The following is a 22,510-nucleotide window of genomic DNA, read 5'->3' as shown; positions in this document are numbered from 1 at the left end:
AGGTTTCATCCGGTCCTGAATTATACGGTAACTTGTTATATTCGATTACAGAACGGCTACTAAAATATATAATTTTATTCTGTTTTCTACACAGCTATATTGTACCGTTCTGCGCATGCCATAGTTTTCAGCTACCGTGGGATGGATTCTTCAACCAACATTGGCGGATAATCATCAACGGTGCTTATTTGATCACCGTTATGTGGGACGACCGACAGGGACCAATCTGCTTTTTGACGGTACCAGCAATAAGGAGCAATCTGTCATTGTTTCTGTTGTGAAAACATGCTGATGCAAAAACCTTGCGCTTGAAAGTGTAAACAATCCACATCTTCTCGTGAATGGAACACCATGTGCGTCATTAGAAAGTTTGGCTGGTGTAACATAAGGGCACACAGGAATTGGAGTACAGTTATTGATCGATCGCTGATGGCAATCAGCGTATCATGAGGACGTTATAAACAAAATTCGAAGCATGCGATGTTCCCTGGCTATAACTAGTATGGCCACAACATATCGTTCATTTCGTGGACTTAATATTCTCTTGTGTGCGTTCTTTGAAAAATAAGAGCACTTGGTACATTGCAGACTATTGATGTTATCTTAAAAAATAATGTTTTGCTCTCCTATTTGGGACAAGAAAGAAAAGTTACGCGCTGGGAGAGGATGTGTGTATTTTTTTCTTCCTGGTTCTGCGTTAAGTAACGTTATGGCATGGATGATGATGGGGCACGTTAGCCTACGCTGACCACGAACGTCATGAAAATAGGTGGAGCATATAGTTTGGACTAGTGATGTCAGTTTGAGGGGCAGGTGATCTGTATTCTTGCTGTATAACAAGGGGGGTGGTTGCCGCCGATCAAATTAAGACAATTCTTAAATTTTAGAATGTTTTATTTAGAGGGAAAATGTAGTGATGTTTAGAAATAATCACCCTATTCCAAACTTGCAAGAGCTTAAACATGAACTCGCATTTTTCTAGGAAACAGCAAGCATAGATTAAATCATGTCAATTGTTGTGCACCCTTTTCAATCAGGGGACATGTGTTTATTTACATGTAGTCTAAAAGAAAATCACATAAACATCTTCAGGCAAAAATAACTCATTATGCAACATATTGCCATGGTGTATGAATCAGAGAAAAAATAGACACTGTTAAACACTAGGATTGTCCTCATTCAAAGCAAAGCATGGATTCTGTATTCAGGAGTGCAACCAACATTTGCATATAGTTAGAAGGATATTTTCTTTACATGAACCCGTCTGTAACAATGATAGGTTCTTAATGTTTGAACGGGAAACTTGGAAAACGTGTATACACACAATTGTGCTGCTACTGTGGTCTGCTAACAGAGCTGGAGTACTTTCTAATGCAGTCAGTGTTTATGGCATCAGAATATACTGCAATTATACCAAACAGAAAATTCATACAAAAAAGTTAGGTACATTGTGTTCTGTGGGCGCCATTAGGTAGCTGTGTACAAGACAATGCGATCAGGAGAAAAAGAGAGCACACATCTCAAGTGTGGCATTATTTGAAAAGTACCGTGCCTGACTTTTGGCACTTTGGTTAGAAAAGCCAAGTTCTGTTGTTTTATAATGAAGTCTTTCACATTAGTGGGGTGGTGGCCAATCCTTGGTCTACGTCGGGAGATGAAAAATCCCTGGTGTTTTACTGGAGGCAGGCAAGGGCCTGCTGCAGTGACGTTTCGGCTTTAGAATTGTCAGCCTTCTTCTGGGCCAAAAGGATTGTGGAAGCCTTGAATATGTCCGGACTGGGAAGGGGAGGGAAGAGAGCCAAACTCAGACTGGACCGTGTAGAATGGGATCCAGTATCTGGGTGTGTGGAGCAACCTGTTGTGGCGTGCAGGGAGATGACTGTTGCGCCCTGTAATGTCCGTAGGTAGGGCTCTGATTAAAGGCGCAGCCTTCTGGGAGTTGATGTGTGGCTGGAGCAGGGGTAAGTCCGTCTGACTGAGAGACCGGTCACGAGGCCCGATATGGCGCCAGATGGAACTTTCATTACTTGATGCAGCTGCGTTAATGCGCGGATGCGGCGTACACGAGCGCTGCTGCCATCCGTAGGTATGCGTACGGGCTGCTGGATCGCTCAGCAGTGATCTGTATTCTTGCCACAAGGGCACTTGAACTTAGGGCGATGCATCAAGGGATAAAATAAGCACAAGATTGCCACGCCCATCCTGTTGTTTTCACATGTGTAAAAGTGAGGAAAACTAGGGTAAGATGCATAGGAAACATTTTTAAGATGAATAACAGTATGATTAAAAATGCATGCCCCAACGATCGGGACGATACCATTTTTGAGCGAACTTCTCCTTTAAAGCGGATCACTGGCTGTTCTTTCGCTGTCTTTCTTATGAATACTGGTGATCAGATATAGATGGCATGACAGTATTAGTGGCTGAGAGAGAGGTGGAGATGAATAAGAGATCCAAAGACTTACCCCCATGTGTATAGGTAGGTTATGGATAGAGTGGAGATTGTGGTCAATAAGAAAACACTAAAGTTCAGATTTCTGAGAAGTGGTTGGAGAGGGAAGGTTAAAGTCACCTAAGAGAATGAGGTGATGTCTAGTGGAAAGAGAATCAAGTAGTTGCCCAAGATATCAAAGAATGTCCCAGTGGGACCAGTAGGGTGATAGATGGAGATGATGTGAACCGTGTGAAGCAGAGCAATAGGAGAGATGGTGAATTCAAAAGAGGTAGCAGAGGATGCGGCCTTGGAGATTCGTGAGGCATTGAGGCGGGAAGAGGGTAAGTGTCTGACGCCACCACCTCTGGTAGTCAGTCTAGGAGAGTGAACAAAGAATAGTTTAGAGTTGTGTAGGGCTGCCAGAGTGACAGTGTCAGATGGAGAAATTTAGGTTTCAGTTATAGCAAGGAAATCTAGTGGAAGAGAGCTGGAGTGAAAGTAGTCAGTGATAAAGTACGTTTTCTTGCATAAAGACTTAGCATTTCAGAGTACAATGTTCCGTTGATGAGGTAAGGAAGAGAAGATAACCTGAGTCTCAGAGGAAGAGGTGCAGTGGATAGGTGTTAGAGGAGGTATGGTTAGCTCGTCAGCTTTATTTGTTGCAAGGAGGTGGGAGAGAAATGAAGTAGTGGGAGTTTCATGTTGTGAGTTTTATAATAGGGATAGAAAAGGAGGAAGTTGTAGCATGATTTGAGAAAGTATAGGGAGGCGTGAGTAGGAGGCGTAGCAGGAGTAGCAGGAGTGAATGCATTATAGGTTAGTAGCACAGTGTGGAGAGACAGTAAATAATTAGGAAGCTTTGGCTACTCACAGGTGAAACGGGTAGAAAGGCAAAAGCAAAGGCTCATAAGTTAAGAGGCAAAGAGGCTAGTCAAAGGCTGGTCTTTACCCTTCACTGTTACGTCCTTAACTGCGATACTCCTTGCTGGATGCCCCTAGAAAATTCAGAAGGGATAACACACACTCTTGTCACCTGATTGCCTAGTCGAACAGTTTTTGGTCTCTCTGATATTGTCCCTGCTGTTACTGGGATGAGGCGATTTCTTCCTGATTGCTGTTGCCAGAGGAGCCTCTTGTGGCTTTCGGCTGGAGATGGGGTTGGTCCAAGATGTCCGCAACTAATGGCTTGTTAACAGAGTGAGGCTTCCCTTCCCAAACCTACCCACCTTGTTAATAGTAAAAAACGTTATGGCCAGCATGGGAATAATATAGATTAGAATCAATGCATTCATATCTTAACGTCTGATGCTTATGATTCTCCCGTAGGTTTAAGCTATGAAGTCAAGAATAAAACATTACCTCTTCTTAAATCCTTTCCTAAAGATATACTCAATAAATAGTGCTGGCCTTGAACTTAGTGATACAAAAAGGAAACAAAACATTGGGGACTTCAAGTCACACAATATACTGCGAGAAGGAAGAGGGGCTCTGGTGGTTCTAATGCCCCACACCTGAATGAGACTTTTGAATATTTAAAGCCCCCTCACGTTCAGGGCATTAGAACAAGCAGTAGAAGGAGTTTCCAGCCGCAGTTGCAGCAGTAGCAGCAGAGAAACGAAGACCCTGGAGCTGCTGCTGTCTTTGAAGAAGAATTTGGTACTGAGAGGGTCTTTGGAGTTGAAAATCTGTAGTGCAGAATTGGCAGCGAGAAGCAGTATTTTGACAGGCTGCCCCGTGGGGGAAAGAAGCTCTCCTAATTTCGTGCCTGGTCCCGGTGGATGGTGAGCACCAGAGTGTATGAGGAGCAAGCCAGGCTCCTTTCCCAAGCAGTGTGGGCCGCAGGAACACGACCAACGGCCATCAGACATTAAGGAAACAACAGAAGAAGCATCGGCAGCGCATCGAGCGGGCACGTGTAGAGAGACTAGTGAGTTGGCCTGTATTGGGTGACCCCGGAATGCTCCATAGTTGTGCGCTGACCGATAATGAATATTTTGAATACCAAACTTATGAAAGAAAGTCTTATTGGCATTATGCTCACTTTGTAGGAAGGGCAGAAAATAAAGGTTACCATTCTTATTGCCAAGACAAAGAGAGGGCTATACTGAAGCAAGATAAAAACCAGCATTGCCAAAGTAAAGAGGGGGCAATATGTCAGAAATAATATAATCTGCACTTGCAAAGTAAGAAGAGAACAATATTGCATACAGCTTGTAACCATTATTCCTGAGTGGGGAAGAGGGAATAGTTAAGCAAGACACCAACAAGCATTGCCTAAGCAAAAGAGGGGCAAGTGTAATAGACATTGTCAACAGTTGCTTAATGTGAAATTAAGAAATCAAGAGCGGCAGGAGAAAAGTCCTCCTTGTAAGAGGTATCAAGGAGGAGAGGAACAAAACCTGGACTGTGTGGCGAATAAATCAGTGGAACAAACAGCCCAAATGTGTATTGTGTCTTCACAGAAAAAGTTGTGAATCTCAATGTTGTTGAAAGTCAAAGACTTTTCTAAAAGTGTGAAGCAAGCCTCACAGCAGAGTTCTTGTAGCATTGTTAGGAGTTTTTATCCTGGCAGGCGAGTATACCAGGAAAGGTATTGTTAGTGGTAGTCCTGACTGGTTAGTGAACCAGGAAGAAGACATTGAAGTACTGTGTTGTGGTTGAAGGTTGTGAATGGAAAAGAGTGGCAAGGCCACTATTGTGTTTGATGAACTGGTAAAAACCATCCTGACAAAAGCATTGTTGTGAATCAAGAAGAATTGTGGAAGTGTTTGTTTTACAAGGAGGAGAAGTGGCATTGAGATATTGATTATCAGTTTGAAGATAAAGACTTTTCTTTTCACTTTGTGGAAACTTTGTTAAAATGCCAAGTGAAAGACTTTAGGAATGAGAAGAACTTTCTAAGCAGCTCTTGGCTACAAAAAGGAACTTTCTTATTTAGAACTTTGATTGGAAATCCTGCTTTAAACCAGGGGAAGGAGATTTGACACTGGTTACAGGGATAACTAGCTATAATGTTTACATTTAAGCGTAACTGTTACTTTGTTGAACCTGAATTGCCATATAATACCTTTATGAGTTTGATGTATGTATAAGTTTGAGGGGCAGATTCCTTTTATTTGAGTGTTTTCCTTTAGTCTTAGTTGGATAGGCAGGGAAATCCTCTTTAGGTTAGGGATAGTGAGGTGTTTATCACACCCCTTTAAGTTAATAAGATGGGTAGTTGTGAAAGACCTTTATCAAGTTGTCCGCCTCACATTTTTGATCCCTCATAGTATACTGCAAGGTAGGCATTGTGATAAATCTGAGGATATTCTCACTCCTACTCCCCCTGGATCCTCTTCTCGGATGGCCAGGGAAAGGCCATCACTTTTGGATCCTGACTCTGGGAGTGGAGAAGCGAGGGAGGATCACCTGGGTGGAGGGTCTTTGGGGATTGGGAGTGTGGTGCCCACAGGCAAGAATGGTGTACCCCTTTCTCTATTGACAACCAACCTAACCCTCCCCCAACCTTTATATGTCCCCTCATTTCCCCACATTTGAACTCTGACAGTACTGAGACGAGGAAGAGGCAACTAAGATTAATGAACACTAAAACTTAATTTCACAACTCTGGTACTGGGACGAAGAAGAAGCCTGCAGAGTGCTTTGAAAGTCAGGCATGTCCCTTTTAATTATGGTCAGGCATGCCCAATTGGAAATCCAACCCTGAAACCTGTCAAGTGGTTGCAGGTGCATATAAGGAGACCCTTGGAACAGCAGAGAGAGCAACAGGGAGGCCTGTGTGGGTGCGACCAGCAGGGGACCCATATCATGAGGAGGCAGCCATGGTGGCACGTGAGAGGAAGCCTTGACGCCGGCCGATGTTCCTGGCAACCTATGGAGCCCAAGGCAAGTTAAGCTGTTAGGCTGACACGGTGTGAGAGCTTCTTTTGTCCAAATGAATCAGCCAGAGCTGCGAACAAGGCAAAAGGGAGACAGGATGCTGTCCGAATCTGTGGAGGAGAGCAGAGCTGCCGGTGTGTGCTCTGAAGTATCCAAAATGCGAGCAGGGCTCACAGGGGCCGACCAGCTCGCCAGTGAAGCAGACTAGAAACCGCATAGCCACCGGAGGAGGAAAGCTGAGGACCGGTGAGTGGAAAGAGATGTCACTCAAATCCGGGGTGCTCCTAGGGGCCACACCTGAACACGAAAGTGCTGTATAACATATTGAATTGCGAACTGAATGAGAACTTGCAGTTAAGTTAAATTATGCATATTGAACTTCGAACTGAATGAAAACTTGAAGGCGAGTTAAATCATACACATTGAATATCAGACTTAATGAAACATTGAAACAAAGCGAAACTAAATTGAATGACACTTTATGAGCACAGCCAATAGTGGATGAAAGCTAAAAGGGAAAGTGCCCTTTTTAAAGTAACCTACGGAAAAGAGCAGAGGGCGACAGAAAGGTGGGAAATACATAAGACCCCCTCCAAGGGGAGCTTTATGAATGAAAAAATAGTGTGGCAAGCCCAAACAATGGCAAGAGGTGTGCGACACATAATGGCAAAGCCAAGCGGCTAACCAGGAGAACCCAGGAGAGTGTGAGCCTGCACATAAAGCCACAAGGCCAACTAAGAGAAGCAAAGTGAAGGTGAATGGTGACACAGGGGCAAATACAGAAGAACCTGTATGGGCTAAAGAGCCTAGGGTTGCTGGTTGCGCGACCTGTGATGGGTGGACCATGTGGTGTGACAACTGGGCCTAGACCAGGGAACCCCGAATGGTGAAAAACAAAGACATTATGAAATATACCAAGAAGGAGCAGTTTAAGTGAGCTGGTGAGGTAAACCAAAGGAGGGTCAAGTCGGCCTGGAGTTCTGCTGAACTTTGAAAGACCGAAAACCAATATTAATTACTACGTTGAAGTCTTGCGGAAGCAATCCCCAAGATTTGATGAACTTCAAGTGCTTTCTTGAGAACAGAGCCTCAAGACCCTCTTCTTTTGGACTTTGTTGATTGGAATCGGGGAAGGGAAACCCAGAGGATTGTGTGGAACTTTGTTGCCTTGAACTTCGGGAAGGGAACCCCAAGGATTTGTGAAACTGCTGTGAACTTGAGAAAGGTAATCCTGAGACTTTTATGGAACTTTCTTGAACTCGGGTAAGGGGAGCTGAGAGAGAAGCTGAGAGCTGGAAGAAGCTCAGAACTTTGTGTTGATCACCATTTATTTGAGGATTGACGTACCTACATGTTGTTTTGCTTTAGTTGTGAGGGCAAGAATAGGTTTTGGAGACAGACAGACTTTTAAGATGAACTCAGACTTTCCTTAGTTTTGTTCAGGTAATGGGAGCTCCCCGAGGAGCTCCCCGACTCGAGGGATTTTCCCTCTACACTTACCGGTCCCTGGCGTCTTCTCCAGGCGGCTGTGCTTTCCATTTTGGCTCTGCCTGCACGTAGTCCTTCAACTGCAAGCACTGATCACACTTCGGTTTCTCTGATCCTCGCGCTGGCAGCTCTGTTTTCTATCTGCGGATGCTGACAGTTGCCTTGCTTCTTTCGTCTCCATTCACAGCTCCAGCTGCGAACCTGCAACCATTGAGTCTCCCACAACTGAGGCCTACTCGTGGCTGCCTGGCCCTGGGTGCCACAGTTCCTTGGAGTCGTCTGCCAGCGTCCTGGCTCTCCTGCAAGACCCACCTCGGCTGCCTCCTCACATACAGGATTCCCTGCTGGTCTGAATGCTGCTGGTCTCCTCCCTTTTTATACACCTACAACCACTTGACAGGTTGCAGGTCTAAGTTCCCAATTGTAATTGCCAGGTCGCAATTAGTGGAGCACTTGGGACATGCCTGGCCTTTACAACACTCTGCAGGCCTCTTCCTCGTCTCAGTACTAGAGTGGTGAAATTACTTAGTAGTTTTCACTACTCCTAGTCGCCTCTTCCTCATCCCAGTACCATAGAGGTGAAATGACTTACTAGTGTTCACTACTCCTAGTCGCCTCCTCCTCGTCCCAGTACTATAGTGGGTTGAATGATGGCAAATGAGGGGAGATTTCTCGCAATAGCCCATAAAGGCCGGGGGAGGGGGAAGTAGGTTCTGAGAAGTAACATGGAGATACCATGTCTCACTATTAACCTTCCTCTTTTTCACCCACTTTCTGTGGCTCCCAGATTGATAGTATCTTCTGACGTTATCCCGGCTAGAGTGAAAGGGGTAACAATAGCCTATACGTGTGCCTGGGATTACGGGTTCATCATGGAAGGGGGAGTAATAGTGTCTCACTATTAACCCTCCTCTTTTTCACCCACTTTCTGTGGCTCCCAGATTCATAGTATCTTCTGACGTTATCCTGGCTAGAGTGAAAGGGGTAACAATAGCCTATACGTGTGCCTGGGATTACGGGTTCATCATGGAAGTGAGAGTACCGCATCTCAAACAGGGGCGTCCTCTGTCCCAATCCGGACCCTCCACCCATGTGATCCTCCTCACTTCTCAAACCCCAGGGTCAGGATCCAAAAGCGATGGCCTTTCCCTGGCCACCTGAGAAGAGGACCCATTGGAAGTAGGTGTGAGGACACCATCAGGTTTCTCACACATGGCTCAATACATTTTCAATAATTATTGCAGAGTAGATGACCCTTTTTTCTAGGATGATTGTTTTCTTCCAATTAACTCGTCTAGTGAAGTCTGCCACATGAAACGAGAAACTGTTTATAAAGGAATACACTATTCCGTGGGTGCTCGTAAAGGCTGGTGGTCTCCTCCTGTATACATATATTACTGTTATCCACTAAAAAATCAACCCCTCTGTCACTCTGTACCTGGATTGGCTTGCATCTACTCCTGCTGATCAGGACCCAAGCCCATTGATTGTAGGGCCAGAAAATTGGCCACTTCAGAGAATCAATAGATGCCCTTGAACTGGGTGAGTGTCATTACATTCTGGGTAAGTTAAACTGGAGTTAAGCCTTGGTGAAACATTTCAGACACAAACCAGTGTTTTAGACAAAGTGCGTCAGGTGGTTCAGATGGTTTGTGCTAAATATTATAAATACGGCATGCCTTGTTCAATTTCAGGGATCCGTCTTGTTAGGCAGAGGCAGGAAAATGCTAGAGCAGTTGAGGCAATAAACTCTATATGAGGGAGATGCAGAAAATTATTTCAAAATGAAAAAAGTCTTTAGTTGAGGAGCAGGAAAACAATTGAAATTGGATTTTCTTGAGGAACAGGTGAAACACTGAAATAAATACAGAAATATGATTTAGCTGAAGGATAGGTAGAACATTGAAACATGACAAGACCATCTTTCTGTCACTACATTCCAGTGACTACCTTGCGTGTCACAAAAACAAGTAATGTTTCTTGTAAGTGTGAGGAAAGGAATACCACCAAATTGTTTGGATGTTTGGAGACAGTCAGGGCATCAGACTACATTTGGTGGCTGTATGACTGCATTGACGTTAGTGGCCATATCAAATAATAGTAAATATTTACAGAGAAAAGGTTTATAATCTGTAATAGGCAGGTGGAGATCATATTCTGTGGCTGTAACAGAGTGCATTGCCTTCAATTGGCCATGCCAAATCCCAGTTGCAGAGGAAGTCTTATACTTCCTAGTAGGCAGCAGGTGATTCTATTCAGTGGATGTACGCGACTGTGCCGTCCTTCAGATGCCAGTTGGTAGTTACATAAACAGAGTCTTGTAATTATTCTTAAGCAGTAGGAGATTATACTCAATGGTTGTAACTGAGTGTGTTGTCTTTTAGTAGCCATGCTAAATAATAGATGGTCGCTGAAGAGAAACGTTCAAGTGGGCTGCAGCGCCACAGCAAAGCTTCAACCACATTGCAGAAAAAACTGGATGGCGAGTTCAAGGCAACTTATAAAGAACGTTTAAAGGGGCTAATAGTTGGAATCGAACGCAGGCACAAATGTATATGTGATGTCAATTACTTCTGTGCTGACCCCTGTCCAAAAGAGGGCTGCACATAAGCGGAATAGGGCAAGGGCAAGGGTGGGCGATCCTATCTCCCAAGAGAATAGAATTGCAGCCTATAGGAAGCTCTGGGGTCCCCTAAGGGGTTGCAGTACAATGTGCTCAGCATCACATTCTCACAACCTGCACCTTATGTTACGGATGTGCAGCGCGATTTTCTTTACTCCCCCCAAGAGACAGGCAAAGGCTGCTCAACATGTACAGGTTCAGAAGGCTCACACCTGCCAAATGTGTACCATGCCTTCTGTGAAACTAAACATCGTGAACAAAGAGTGACAATTACTGCAGAGATACTGGCCTAGTAGAATGGAGGGATGGAGGAGAGCTAAAAAAAAGCTTTTGTTTTTGGTTTTGACCTAAACAAAGAGGCCAAAGACCGCATAGAGGCGAAAAGGGCTGGGGTGTTGATGGGGGAGGAAGACAGAAGTAATTGGACAAGCTAAAACAGGAAAGGATGAGTTACCATCAATGAATGATCTTGTAGCCAGGGACCAGGCTCATGTTCTTGTGTATGGCCTTTTAGGGCGATGAGATTAGTAACTTGTGTCAAAGGGACACGTCTTGAAACCTAAGTAAAAAAAAAATCTGGCACATTAATACAATTGACAGCAAGACTACAGGTCCTAGAATGCATTGATTTGCTAAATGAAAACCCATGACCAGACTCAAAAACATGTGCCCTGATGAGATGGAGAGACATTGCCTCCCTCTGCTGTTTACTGGGACACAGGAAAAAAACAACTGCACACATTGGAAAAAAACAGGTTTACCCATTATGTTTGCTGCTGTTCTTCGCGTTTTACGCAAAGCGGCCGTTAGTTGGAAAAATGGGAGGTAATAATGGTTAGAGTGGATTCTGTTTGGAAGACAGAGGGATTTAAGTTTAATATAACTTGCATTGTTTGCTATGTAGACCGTTTTTGAACAGACACAGCATTTCCAAGTGATGACCACTATGGTGAAGTATAAAAACGGAATAATTCATGAATTGTAGGTGTCTGGCCACAATGCCACGTATGTGTGCTACTTATGTAAAAAATGCATCTGAAAAAAAGTAGAAAACAAGGCCAACAATTTTGCTTTGGGTATAGAGAAAATGTTTCCTTCGTTGTTATGGGCTGTCCTTACACGCCCAGATCCCACACGATTTGCCTGGTGTTATGATTGCATGCCCCGGTTGCCATAATTTGACAGCTTATGTCCTATTTCCACATACTCACATATTTCTTCTATTGCCATGATATAGCAAGATAATCACATCATTGCATCTACTCATACAGTCAGCTTTTGCCATCAAGCAGCAGCAACCTGTGCAGTTTGCTTGTTATTTCAGTCATTGGTCCGTATACTTGCAATGCATGCCACCATCAATTGCCACTATTGACCAGATATTAGCATTACATGCCCAGCTACTCACTCCACGAGACAGCTATTGCCATCGTATGCCCAGGTCCTCATGCTATTTTCCAACTTTTCACATCATATACTAAGGTACTCTCAGCATATGCTAGGTTTTACCCTCATAGTACTCACACCATTTGACAGATACTGATATGATATGATAGGTTATTTATAACGCGCTTAATACCCAGAGGTTTCTAAGCGCGGACAAGGGGATCAAATCTGTGTTTCTCCGTGTCGTCTTGCTTCCAAGCTAAGCACATTGCCTCTCGAGACTGCCTAAAATCTCCCAGCATATGACAACATGACGGAATCACCTTTTAACTTACCTAACTTGCTCCCCTAATAGTGCTTCCATGTAGCTTAAAGGTGCTCTCGGGCACGACCCAAGTAACCTAACCTTACAGCCTGGCCCACATCCTAACGCCTTCTCTTTCTTCCACACCCCCTTGCAGTCCTCTCCTGGAGCACTAAGAACAGCATCTGGGCGGCATGGTAAGCACTATATCAGCATCAGTATCCTAACATTAGATACGTATTTGAAAGAAGTCATTCTCGGCTTGATTACATTTCCAGACGCTGATTCTAATATTTGGAAGAATAGATCACAATTAAGCCTTCTGGTTTTATGGTATTTGCACCACTTCCATCTATATTTATTGTCCGGTAGATTTTCAATATTTATCCATATTTATGTGTTGCTATGAAGAAAAATAAGTTGTAACTAATGTTTTTCCGCATTTATTTACATGAAAAAACACATTAGTAGTTGGATTCCTGTAGTGGGAAACTCCTAGTCTGAGTTCTTGCACAACAAGTCAAGTGCTGCATGTGTGCAGCCATTTAAACAACTTAAAAATAAATACATTCCTTTTTCAAACTTTTTGTTGGATTACTTTGAACAGGTACTGACCCGTCATGCATGTTTGACAACTTAAAGACCCAATCAAGAGACATGCATTTCTGTTTTTTATCAATTTTTTGCAAATAAATACTGAAAGGAATAAGTATGATTTCTGTCTGTATGTATCTGTATAAATCAGTAAAAACTAAAAGAAAACTGGGAGCCTTAATCATAATGCAGAACTAGATACTTCTGTGGCAAAATCTGCAAAAGTAATAATGCCCAATTGGAATATGGAGATCTATGTTGTTATCTACTTACTACTTTTAAGTACAAGTCAATACAAGTTTATTTAAAAATCCAAAGAAATTAATAAGTCTGAAGAGGAATTTCGGTGAGGACTTGCAAATACTTGCAAACATAACCCCAGGCTAAAAACATTGGTGTCATCGTTAACTCCTCGCTCTCCTTCTGCCCTCACATTACGGACCTTGCCAAGAAGGCCCACTTTCAACTTCTCCTCAGTGGCATTCTACCCTTCCTTAATTTCCCCCAGAAACTCAATGGGCCTTATTACATGTTCGGCCGTAGCCTGATAAAACCGGCAGGCTGCTGCCGAACTTGCATTTTTTTCCGGCCTCTGGCAATGGGGACATGCAGGGCCATTACAACCTTGGCAGACCCTGTACGTCCTCATTGCCAGGGGCCAGAATCCATTACTCCCCATTATGGCTCAATGGGAATGGGGGCGGGGGGGGCGTAGGATGCACCGGCACCATTCAGAATGGTGCCGGTGCATCCGACATGCTGTGCTCGCGGATGCCGCTCTGCCCGCCAGGTCCGACCTGGCGGGCAGAAAGGCACCCGCGAGCACAACTCGTAGTTTGGCAGTCCGGGAACTACGGTACCGGCAAGCTTACCGGTACTGTAGTCCCCGGACCGGCAAACTTGTAATGAGGCCCAATGTCTCCAGAGCTTGGGTTCTCTCTAGGCTGGACTACTGCAACAGACTCTTCCTCAATCTGCCTCTTTCCTCCCTTCGCCCCCTTCAACTGATCCAAAATAGGACTGAAAGACTTATCCTTTGCCTTAAGCCCAGGCACTGCATCTCACCAGCCCTAAAATCTCTCCATTGGTACCTGGCGGCTGCAAGCATCAAATTTAAGACCCTCTACATTATTCACAAGGCCTTCTTGGGCCTAGGACCATGCTACATCCAACACCCTCACCCTAAATACCTCCCTGACAGATCCCTTCAGTCCTCTAGCTCCAACTCTCTGCAGAGACAATGTTTTTCCAAGTAGAGAGTGGGCGGTAGATCTCGCTCTTCAGCAGGTGTCTCCCTCTGGAATGGCATCCCTGACCCTCTCAGATTTGAGCCTGCCCTCCTTAAGTTCCAGAAACTTCTCAAGACCCAGCACTTCTCTTCCCCCTTCCCTCTCCCGCTCCCTTGCTAATGCCTCACTGTCTGGTCAATTGTGAGTCGCACAGAGCACCAGGTCCTCCTTGACCAGTCCATGCCAGCACCCACTACCCCCCTTATCTAGCACTGCCCTTCTGGGCCGCCTTCCCTGACTAACTTGTCCGGTTGGTCAATACGCCCAAGCCTGGCCCCCCTCGTACTTAGAGGGTGGACTGCCCCCGGCATCCCCTAGCACTTGCCCCCCCAGATTCTCCCCCTAGCTCTTGTCTAGCCCCTGTGCCCTTCTTCCTTCTCCCCCAGCACGTATGCCCCTCCCCTGACCTCAATAACCTCCCTGAGCCCCCCCCCCCCCCGCCCGCAGCTCCCTCCTCTGGTGCTTTTCCTGTTACTGCACTTGCACGATCCGAATGCCATGGGTGCATTATTGTCTAGAAATTCCTGTGAATTTAGGCTGGGGTTGTGTTGTTGTATCTGTGGAGCTAGTTATCAAGGGAAAAGTGGCAGACAGGGTGAAGTGATGTTTGGGGATAGGCTGTCAAAGCCACTGTGGGAGTTGTTAAGTCTACGGGGGAGGGGTTATTTGAGTTTGATGCATTAGTCTGAGATTTAGGTCAATATTTAGTGTATGCAGCGAGAAGGCGAAGGACTTGGAAATGGTAAGCTTTTTCAAAAACACCAGTAAACGCGCCCTTCTTTTTGTGAAAACATGTAACGTCTGTTTGTCTAATGTGCGTCGTTCCCGCCTAAACTAGCAAATCGGCAATGCTGTCCGACCCTGGACGCAGCTGTCACGTAATGTCAGTGAGGCCCCATTAGTTAAGGGCCTGACCTAATCACATCTGGTGAGTGGAACCCGCCACTTACTTGTTTCTTCACAGAGAAAGTTGTCCCCGGTTCTTTATAAAACACAGGTGCTTGTCAATCTCTCTTCCACACGCCCCGGGTTCTGCCTCCTGGGAATAACATTGACTCATATAGTCTTTTTCCCATAAGGTGGCAACCAGCAGATGCCAGCCTGTCACACGGCTTCAGAGGCAGAGTTTGCTTTCCTTGTAACGGGTCTGCCTTGCTGGGGGTGTCTGCGGGCACGTGCCCTGGGAAAGGGATTCCTGTGTACGCGGTCACGTGTCCGTGTGTGAAGCATTCACTAAAGCACTCTCTCTGGAGGGGGGGATACTCGCAACCCTCTACATTTACCAACATTGCTAATAAGCTCCAACAGCCAGTCTTGCTGCAACGATAACGCGAGGTGCCTAATTAACGTACGCGTGCGGTCTGCTGGCATGACGGCGCACTGCTGGTGCTCTTAGATCGGCTTGGCATTGTAGCACACTTCATCCTTGATGCTTTATTTAATGGTGAATTCATCTTTGGTGGACGCTATAAATAAAGACCTCTCCCATTATTTCTAGTCGATCACAGACGTCCTCTTTCTTTTTCTATAACCATGTACACCCTCGTCTTCCAAAGCGTAGTCCTCGTCTCTCTGCCCACCTTGCTCTTTTTATCTCTCGAACTACCTTTTAATTTGCGGCAGCTTCTCCTCTGCTTCCGATGACACTTCCCTGGCTGTCTTGCTCTGTATGGACTCCCTCTTGCACCCCATTGCGTGGTTTACGCAGCAGTCCTTTGGCACCCTGCCTCACTCTCGTTGTGTTTCTGGCACAGCCTTCCTCCGTTATCCACACCATATCATTCTGTTCATCGCATTTGCCACATCATCGGAATGTGTTCCACAGTCCAACCTTGCTGACTCTTACATCCAGGATATAACACACTTAGAGCCCGCAGGCACACACAACCCTGGAGAAAGACACTTTAAGGCAGTGGTCTTCAAACTGTGAGGTTTCACCTGCATGAGTGGCGGAGGTGGGTTGGGGGGGCTCGGAGGGGGGGTATGAGTTTGATGCATTAGTCTGGGGTTTAGGGCAATATTTAGTGTGTGCGGCGAGAAGGCGGAGGACTTGGAAATGGTAAGCCTTTTAGAAAACGCCAGTAAATGTGCCCTTATTTTTGACGAAACATGTAACGTCTGTTTGTCTAATGTGCGTCATTCCCCATAATGTGGGGGTGTGACGCACTTTAAAAGGGGGATATGTGGAATGGTTTTAATAGCAAACATAAGTAGCCCTGGCATTTGGGGGTCGCAGTAACAATACATTTTACTCGAGAAGGGTCTCCGCATAAAAAGGTTCAGCTATCACTGCTTGGAGGCCACAAGGTGTCCACAGTCTGCAGACATGCGCTTCTAGCCTACAAGACAATGGAGACAGACACAAACCGAAACACAACTTGGATCCAGGCACAACAAATCAACAGGATAAACAGAGGCACCTCAACCCCTTAGGAGAACCACACTATCAAGAAAGCAGTTCATGCAAAGAGAACCACCACTGACAGACACAGACCTCCTGGTACACAAGAACCACAGTCGGGAGACAGGAGGCCCTTCAATCACACAGGATGCCACGGCTTGGAGGCAGACAGACACTTCAAGCACAGAAGAGAATCGCAAACAAGAGACACGAACCGTCAGGCCCACAGCACAACAAATCTTGGAGTCAGACACTTTAAGCACACAACAAGGTCTGCAGAGCCAGTAGACATGCATTTCAAGCTCACAACAGAACAGAGACCGACACTAACCACAACATGAAGCCGGCAGTTCACACACAGAGGAAAACCACTGCCAACAGAGACCAAAACTCATGGCACAGGAGCACTGCAGTCTGGAGCCAGCCCTTCAAACACACAGAAGGCCCTGGCAAGGAGACAGATATTTCAAGCACAGGAGAGAATCAGAACCAAAACAGGCCCTTCAAACCCACGAGCACACAAAACGTGCCTGTAGACGGAGACTTCAAAGCACAAAAAAAGATAATCACAGCCTGTGGGCCTGCCCTTGGAGCCCACAAGAGGATGGATTCTGACACTGTAAGCCATTATGAGACCCACACTCTGTATACAGGCACATCAAGCCAGCAGGAGAAATAGAACCTTAGACACCTCAAGCGCATATCTCATGGCAAGGAGATCAGCAGTCTGGAGACAGACCAGCAAGCACACAGGACACCAGGGCTTGAAGATAGGCACTTCCAGCACAGAAGAGGCAGAAAACCAGGCAAGGAACACTTCAAGCCACAGGTAACTACTAACCAGTGTATCGAAAAGCACTTTGAGCACTGTTGAGAACCACAGGGGCTTACATTCAAACACAGAGCAGAACAGGAGGTTGGAGGCATGCACTCCACACATGGACGAAATCCTCAATCAGGATATGAGACAGGGACTTGAAACCCAAATGTGAACCACAACCTAGGGAAAAGCCTAAGAACAGGCACTTCCAGCCCAGAAGAGGAAGAAAAGACTGGGGAATGTCATTTCAGGACCACAACAGTACCACTGTCTGGAGACAGACACTTCAAGCACAGATGTGAATCCTGGCTTGTAAACGGACACTTCAAGCACAAAGGATAGAAACAACCAAAACACAAACACCTAAAAAAACGAAAAGCACTTCAATTCCAAGTCAGGATTACAGCCTAAAGCTTGCAACGTCCAGCCTACAATAGACACACCAGCAAGAGAAATTCACTTCAGTCACGTCAATAAAGGAGGAACCAACAATCAGAAGAGAGGCAGTCAGTCCAAACCCAAAGGAGAACAGAAACTCTGAGACAGGGACTTCATGGCAGCAGAAGAACCATAACCAGGAGTCAAAAAGAGAACAATGGCCATGTGGCGGTCACTCCAAGACTACAGAAGGAAATCACAGCCAGAAGAGACCAAGGAGGAACCACGGGCAGAAGACAAGAGCTTCAAGCCCAAAGAAAACCACCATCAGGAAACAAGAAATTCAAGCTCAAAGATCCACAGCCAGGAGATAGCCACACAGCCACAGCCTGGAGACAGGCATTTCAAGAAGTCACAGGAGTACAACAATCAGGAAGAAGACACTTCAAGCACAGGGGACAACGGGAACCACTGCCTGGAGACAAGCACTTCAAGCTAAGGGGGAACCACAGGCATCAACCCACAAAAGAAACAGCCTGAAGAGTGGAGCTTCAAGACACAGTAAAACCACAGCCGCAAGCGAACACTACCAGCATAAAGGCCATCCACAGCCTCAAATAGGCACTTTAGGTCGAACATGAAGCACAGCCGTCAGGATGACACTTCAGACACACAAGACAGGCAAATGTCTTGTTAGACTACTGGTATGGTCTGACAGGCCCCAGCCCCTCTAGCAACGGGCCAGGCTGCATCCTCACCAGTTAACCAGCCATGACAGCTGTGCAGCTAGAACCGCAGTTTAGTAAACCAGGCACAATACGATATGTTGCCATACCCAAGATCACACTGGGTATGCTCAGTGGTAAGCCTAAACACTAAAATACTCCAATCTTAACATCTAAATGACACCTTAAACTCCCACATGCTAGTGCGTGTGTGGCAATCTCACTGTGGCGTTTCCCATTCCCCTACCTGCTCCCATGCAGCTGGTACATGCCATGTACTCACCCTCATTTGCTGATGTCCCCCTAGGCTGATTGGCACAGGACAGCCAAACCCAGCACAGCACTGCCATCAATGGACCTGGCACCCCCAGCATGGCGCCTGCGATGCAGCAATATGGCACCTCAGTGCCAAGATGCTTGTAGGCTTCAGTCGATATCCCTGCGTAGGTGGGTCATGCTGTGGCCCCAGGTGTTAAGAGCCTAGATGTGCCTCTCCGTGAAAGGCTGCAGCAAGGTGCGTGTCTTTGCTCTGCTGGTCAGTATGCGTTTCTCTGCAGGATGTTTCCATCAATACAGACTCGGAGTAAGCCAGGGTAAGGCTAGGGACAAGATAAGGTTGGTGCGTAAAGAGCACGCAGCAGAGGGGCAGGCCTGAATGTCGTTGCCTCCGGGCGCTTCTGTGTCGCTTTGAGTAGCCTGCGTGTTTGTTTGTGACTTTCACTGCAATAGCAGGTTGTGTGGGCGCCCGCGAGTCTACACTGGAGTCATTTTACAGCTGGCCTCGTGCCTGTGCAGTGTCTGTACACTGCCTGTATCACGCCGTTTGTGTGCGAGAGGGTGGGTCAGGCAGAGTGGGCAGAGCCAGTTCCTCGGTGTCCGCGGCTTTGGGCAGGTCCCCTGGGCTGGCTTTCTCCAGGACTGCAGCCCTCTCCTTTGCCTCTGACTCACGGACGGCGCTGCAGCGAATAATAAGCAGAGGCCAGGGAGGGAGGCCTCGCATGACAGGGAGGGGGCGGAGGCTGCCTGCCATCTCTCTCTAGAAGGGAGCACTTTGCCCAGCTTGGAGGGCAGAGGTAGCCTCCAGTACTTTCCCTTGAGATATCCATTCCAAAACACACAGTGTTTCTATTTTCTGCACTCGCTTTTAACCCTGGCAGACTGGGCTGGAAACCAACAAGAGACCCGAGAGTTTTATAGGAAAAGGTGCGGGACGGGCTCCTCAAAATATCATTTTTGCAATAAATTACAGGGTAAAGAAGCACCCCGCAATATCCGTATACAAGTTTGCTAATGATGTTCTTATGACAGGCTAGTTGCGACATCACTAATGATCTGTGACAAGAAAATGACATCACAACTTTGACTATCATAATCTATTATATTTGGTTGTGATGTAATGCTCGAGCCAACGCACAGCTGGATTACAGCTGTCACTGCAGCACTTTAAAGCCAAGACTGCCTTATTGTACTCCTTCGTAATATCGCCCTTTGTGACACATGACATTACAGCCATTGTAAGGAACTGTCTATGGTGGTAGGTTTATTGGGTGCACTGCTGGAGTTTAACACAAGAGAGAAAGATTTTATCTGCATGCTATCGATTATTTGAAAGCACAAAACGGTTTTCAAGTGCACCTTATTAAAGAGCTTGAATACTTGTTCTGCAACACATTACAAGCTCCCTATTAGTGTTTTGTTTGTCCAGATGAATTGTACATTGATTGTACGTATAAACAACTGGAAGATCTCTTTTAATAGATTAAGAAAGTTGCCCGGTATGAAGGGGGTGCCAGGTCTGTGGCTATGTATTCGATGGAGTACAATACCCCTCACAATGTGTAAAAAGGCCATTGCAAGTTACCTTGGAGTTCCCTGAGCATATAAAGTAATTGTGTCTACCACCTCATGCCTCTGTATACCTCTGTTTGGTCCCGGAACTCATCAGTGATTTGCAGTATCCTTACAGCATAGGGCAGGGGGTAATGTATCCCATATATTATTCCAGGAATTGGAATCGTCAGCACTTCGACTTGAAAGGCTATTTCAAAACATAACATGAAATAGGGGCAAACACACAGCATGTTATTGCAACATAATCACTTTCCACCCCATATTTTCTTTTGCAAAAAGACTCCAACTTTTCTTTTTCTTCATTGGCTGTTCTGAAGGTCTAAAGGCAAACACGATCCAATGGCGATTATCTGCTACACTGTTCAGTCTCTGGAACCAATGGCTCCCAAGATGTTGGCAGCCACACTGAAAGCACAGCAGAACAAAGGTTTTGGGCAATGCTGCAGGGCATCCCAAAAGCGAGGCAGGGTAACTGCTGTTACCATCAGCAGCCTGGGAGAGGGGCAGCCCCAACCTTATATCAGCCTGCTCCTCTCCTCCCCCAGCTCCAGAGACACGCAGTCTCTGCAGCACAAAGCCAAGGAAGGGTGAGATGTGACCAGTCACCTCACCCTTCCTCCAAACAGCAAGGTGCTAAGCACCATAAGGAAACTAACAGTCAGGCAGGGCCCAGGTTCAAATAACTTTCCCCATTAGGGGGCCAGACAGTCGGCTATCCGGCCGGGGGCTGTTATAGCAGCAGCACCCACTACATACATAACAAAGACCCAGGGCCTCCCTGGGTCCTATAAATAAGGGCAGCATGCTCTGAGCAAACACAATCTGTTTGTAGACCCTGAACGGGGACCCAAACAAACAGGAGGTTCACTGTTGACTCAGTGTCTTCCAAACTTTTTGCTTCTTTACCACAGAACCCTCCCACCCTACAAAAGAAGGGAGAAGAACAAAAAGAAGTACAGGGCACTGTACGGTGCCCACAACAAGTCGTGGGACACAAGAAGGCGGGCACGGGCCAGAGGCGGTAACCTCAGGACCCGGTGCCCAAAAGTATGATACAATTATGATATGTGATATTGTGTATTGCCATAACCATATCTGTACAATAAAATCCTACGGCCTTTTATTGGCAACACTTGACGCAAGTTGTGAGACAATTATTACGGGTGAGGGTTTGGGGGTCGGCCAATACCAATGCATGCATATGGGTTCAGCAGTTATTTCCACAATAGAAGACAAGGTGTCAGCCAAACAGCATCCATTTAATCGCTTTATAGCAGGAATTAATACCACTCTTGAATAAAACTGTACCAGTGGATAGACCACCCAATATATAATCAGAATTCCTGTACCAGAAATATGATAGTATCATAATGGCTCCCACCATAAATTGAGTACTGCTATCATAGGCCAGAGTGCTGTCTGTAAGTGTCTGAGTGCTGCTGAAATATTCCTGTGCCCTGACAGCAATATCAGGGTGTGCTGAAAGCCAAGGGCACCAGAAAAGTCCTGAGGGAGCAGCATCCTTTCCGCATCCTCTGATCCGCCATGGCGCTGGGTGTACGTGGTGTACACCCAAGCAGGTCAGGGCTGGACAATTATTTTGTTATATTTATCTTATATGTCAGCAGTTCTTTGTATCATTTTGTAGCCGCAGAGTAAGTTTCAGACTGTAGCAGACACCAATGGCAGTGGCTTTCTGGGGCACTAGCTGTGTGATGAGAATGCCAACGTCTGAAAACCAAAACTCGACGCAACGCTCCAATTTGCGTCGAAAAAAAACAAATAATAAAGTCAATCACAGTCTGCTGCCTTTTAATGGTGTCAGCTTTTTTTTTTTACCACAAAATAGCAGATCGCGTTTTAGTGAGCCTGGGCATCAGCCGAGATCATGAATAACAAGAGGCTGCCTGCATGTATCGAACAATGACTGAAAGTAGGTCGCTATGTCAGGTACCAGATGACCTATGTCAGGTGTGAGATAACCGGTCATCCCTGGAATGTAGGCTTAAGTTACTTTCCAATCTGGTATTTGTAGCCTTGAATTTATCCTGGGACAATAAAGCTTAACACACGATCTGCGAAGGCAAAATGTCATGAGCTAAAATGCAAAGGCTTAAGAAACATCTCACACTTGACAAGTGTCGCTATGAGAGATCTGGTTCGGCATATGACCTTTAGGAATAACTATACATGACGTAGTGCTGAGTGGGCAGTACACTGTCGATTTTGCTTGCTTTGGGGTGTGTTATCATTTCCTTCCAGAGGTGTGGAGAGATCTATGCCACATGATCAGGCTTGAACCCAGGGCCGCAAGACCAGTAGCAGTAACAGCTGT

The 22,510-nt window shown here is 46.0% G+C and overlaps 1 protein-coding gene across 2 annotated transcripts in view; it reads right to left on the bottom strand.

Annotated features, from left to right (window-relative positions):
• LOC138567045 (tyrosine-protein kinase receptor UFO-like) overlaps positions 1–19,271 on the bottom strand; it is a 254,020-nt gene extending 234,749 nt beyond the window's left edge. For both annotated transcript variants that reach the window (XM_069644873.1, XM_069644874.1), the window contains exon 1: positions 18,608–19,271. In XM_069644873.1, coding sequence (XP_069500974.1) covers positions 18,608–18,698 — 91 coding nt within the window. In that variant the 5' untranslated portion in view covers positions 18,699–19,271. The remainder of the gene's footprint in view (positions 1–18,607) is intronic.
• Between the last annotated feature and the right edge of the window lie 3,239 nt (positions 19,272–22,510).

The sequence above is a fragment of the Ambystoma mexicanum genome, chromosome 2p (assembly GCF_040938575.1).
Source record: "Ambystoma mexicanum isolate Mex_15411 chromosome 2p, UKY_AmexF1_1, whole genome shotgun sequence".
NCBI classification, from domain to species: Eukaryota; Metazoa; Chordata; class Amphibia; order Caudata; family Ambystomatidae; genus Ambystoma; species Ambystoma mexicanum.
The sequence above is the reverse complement of the archived record's forward strand: the minus strand, read 5'-3'. Positions and strand labels throughout refer to the sequence as shown.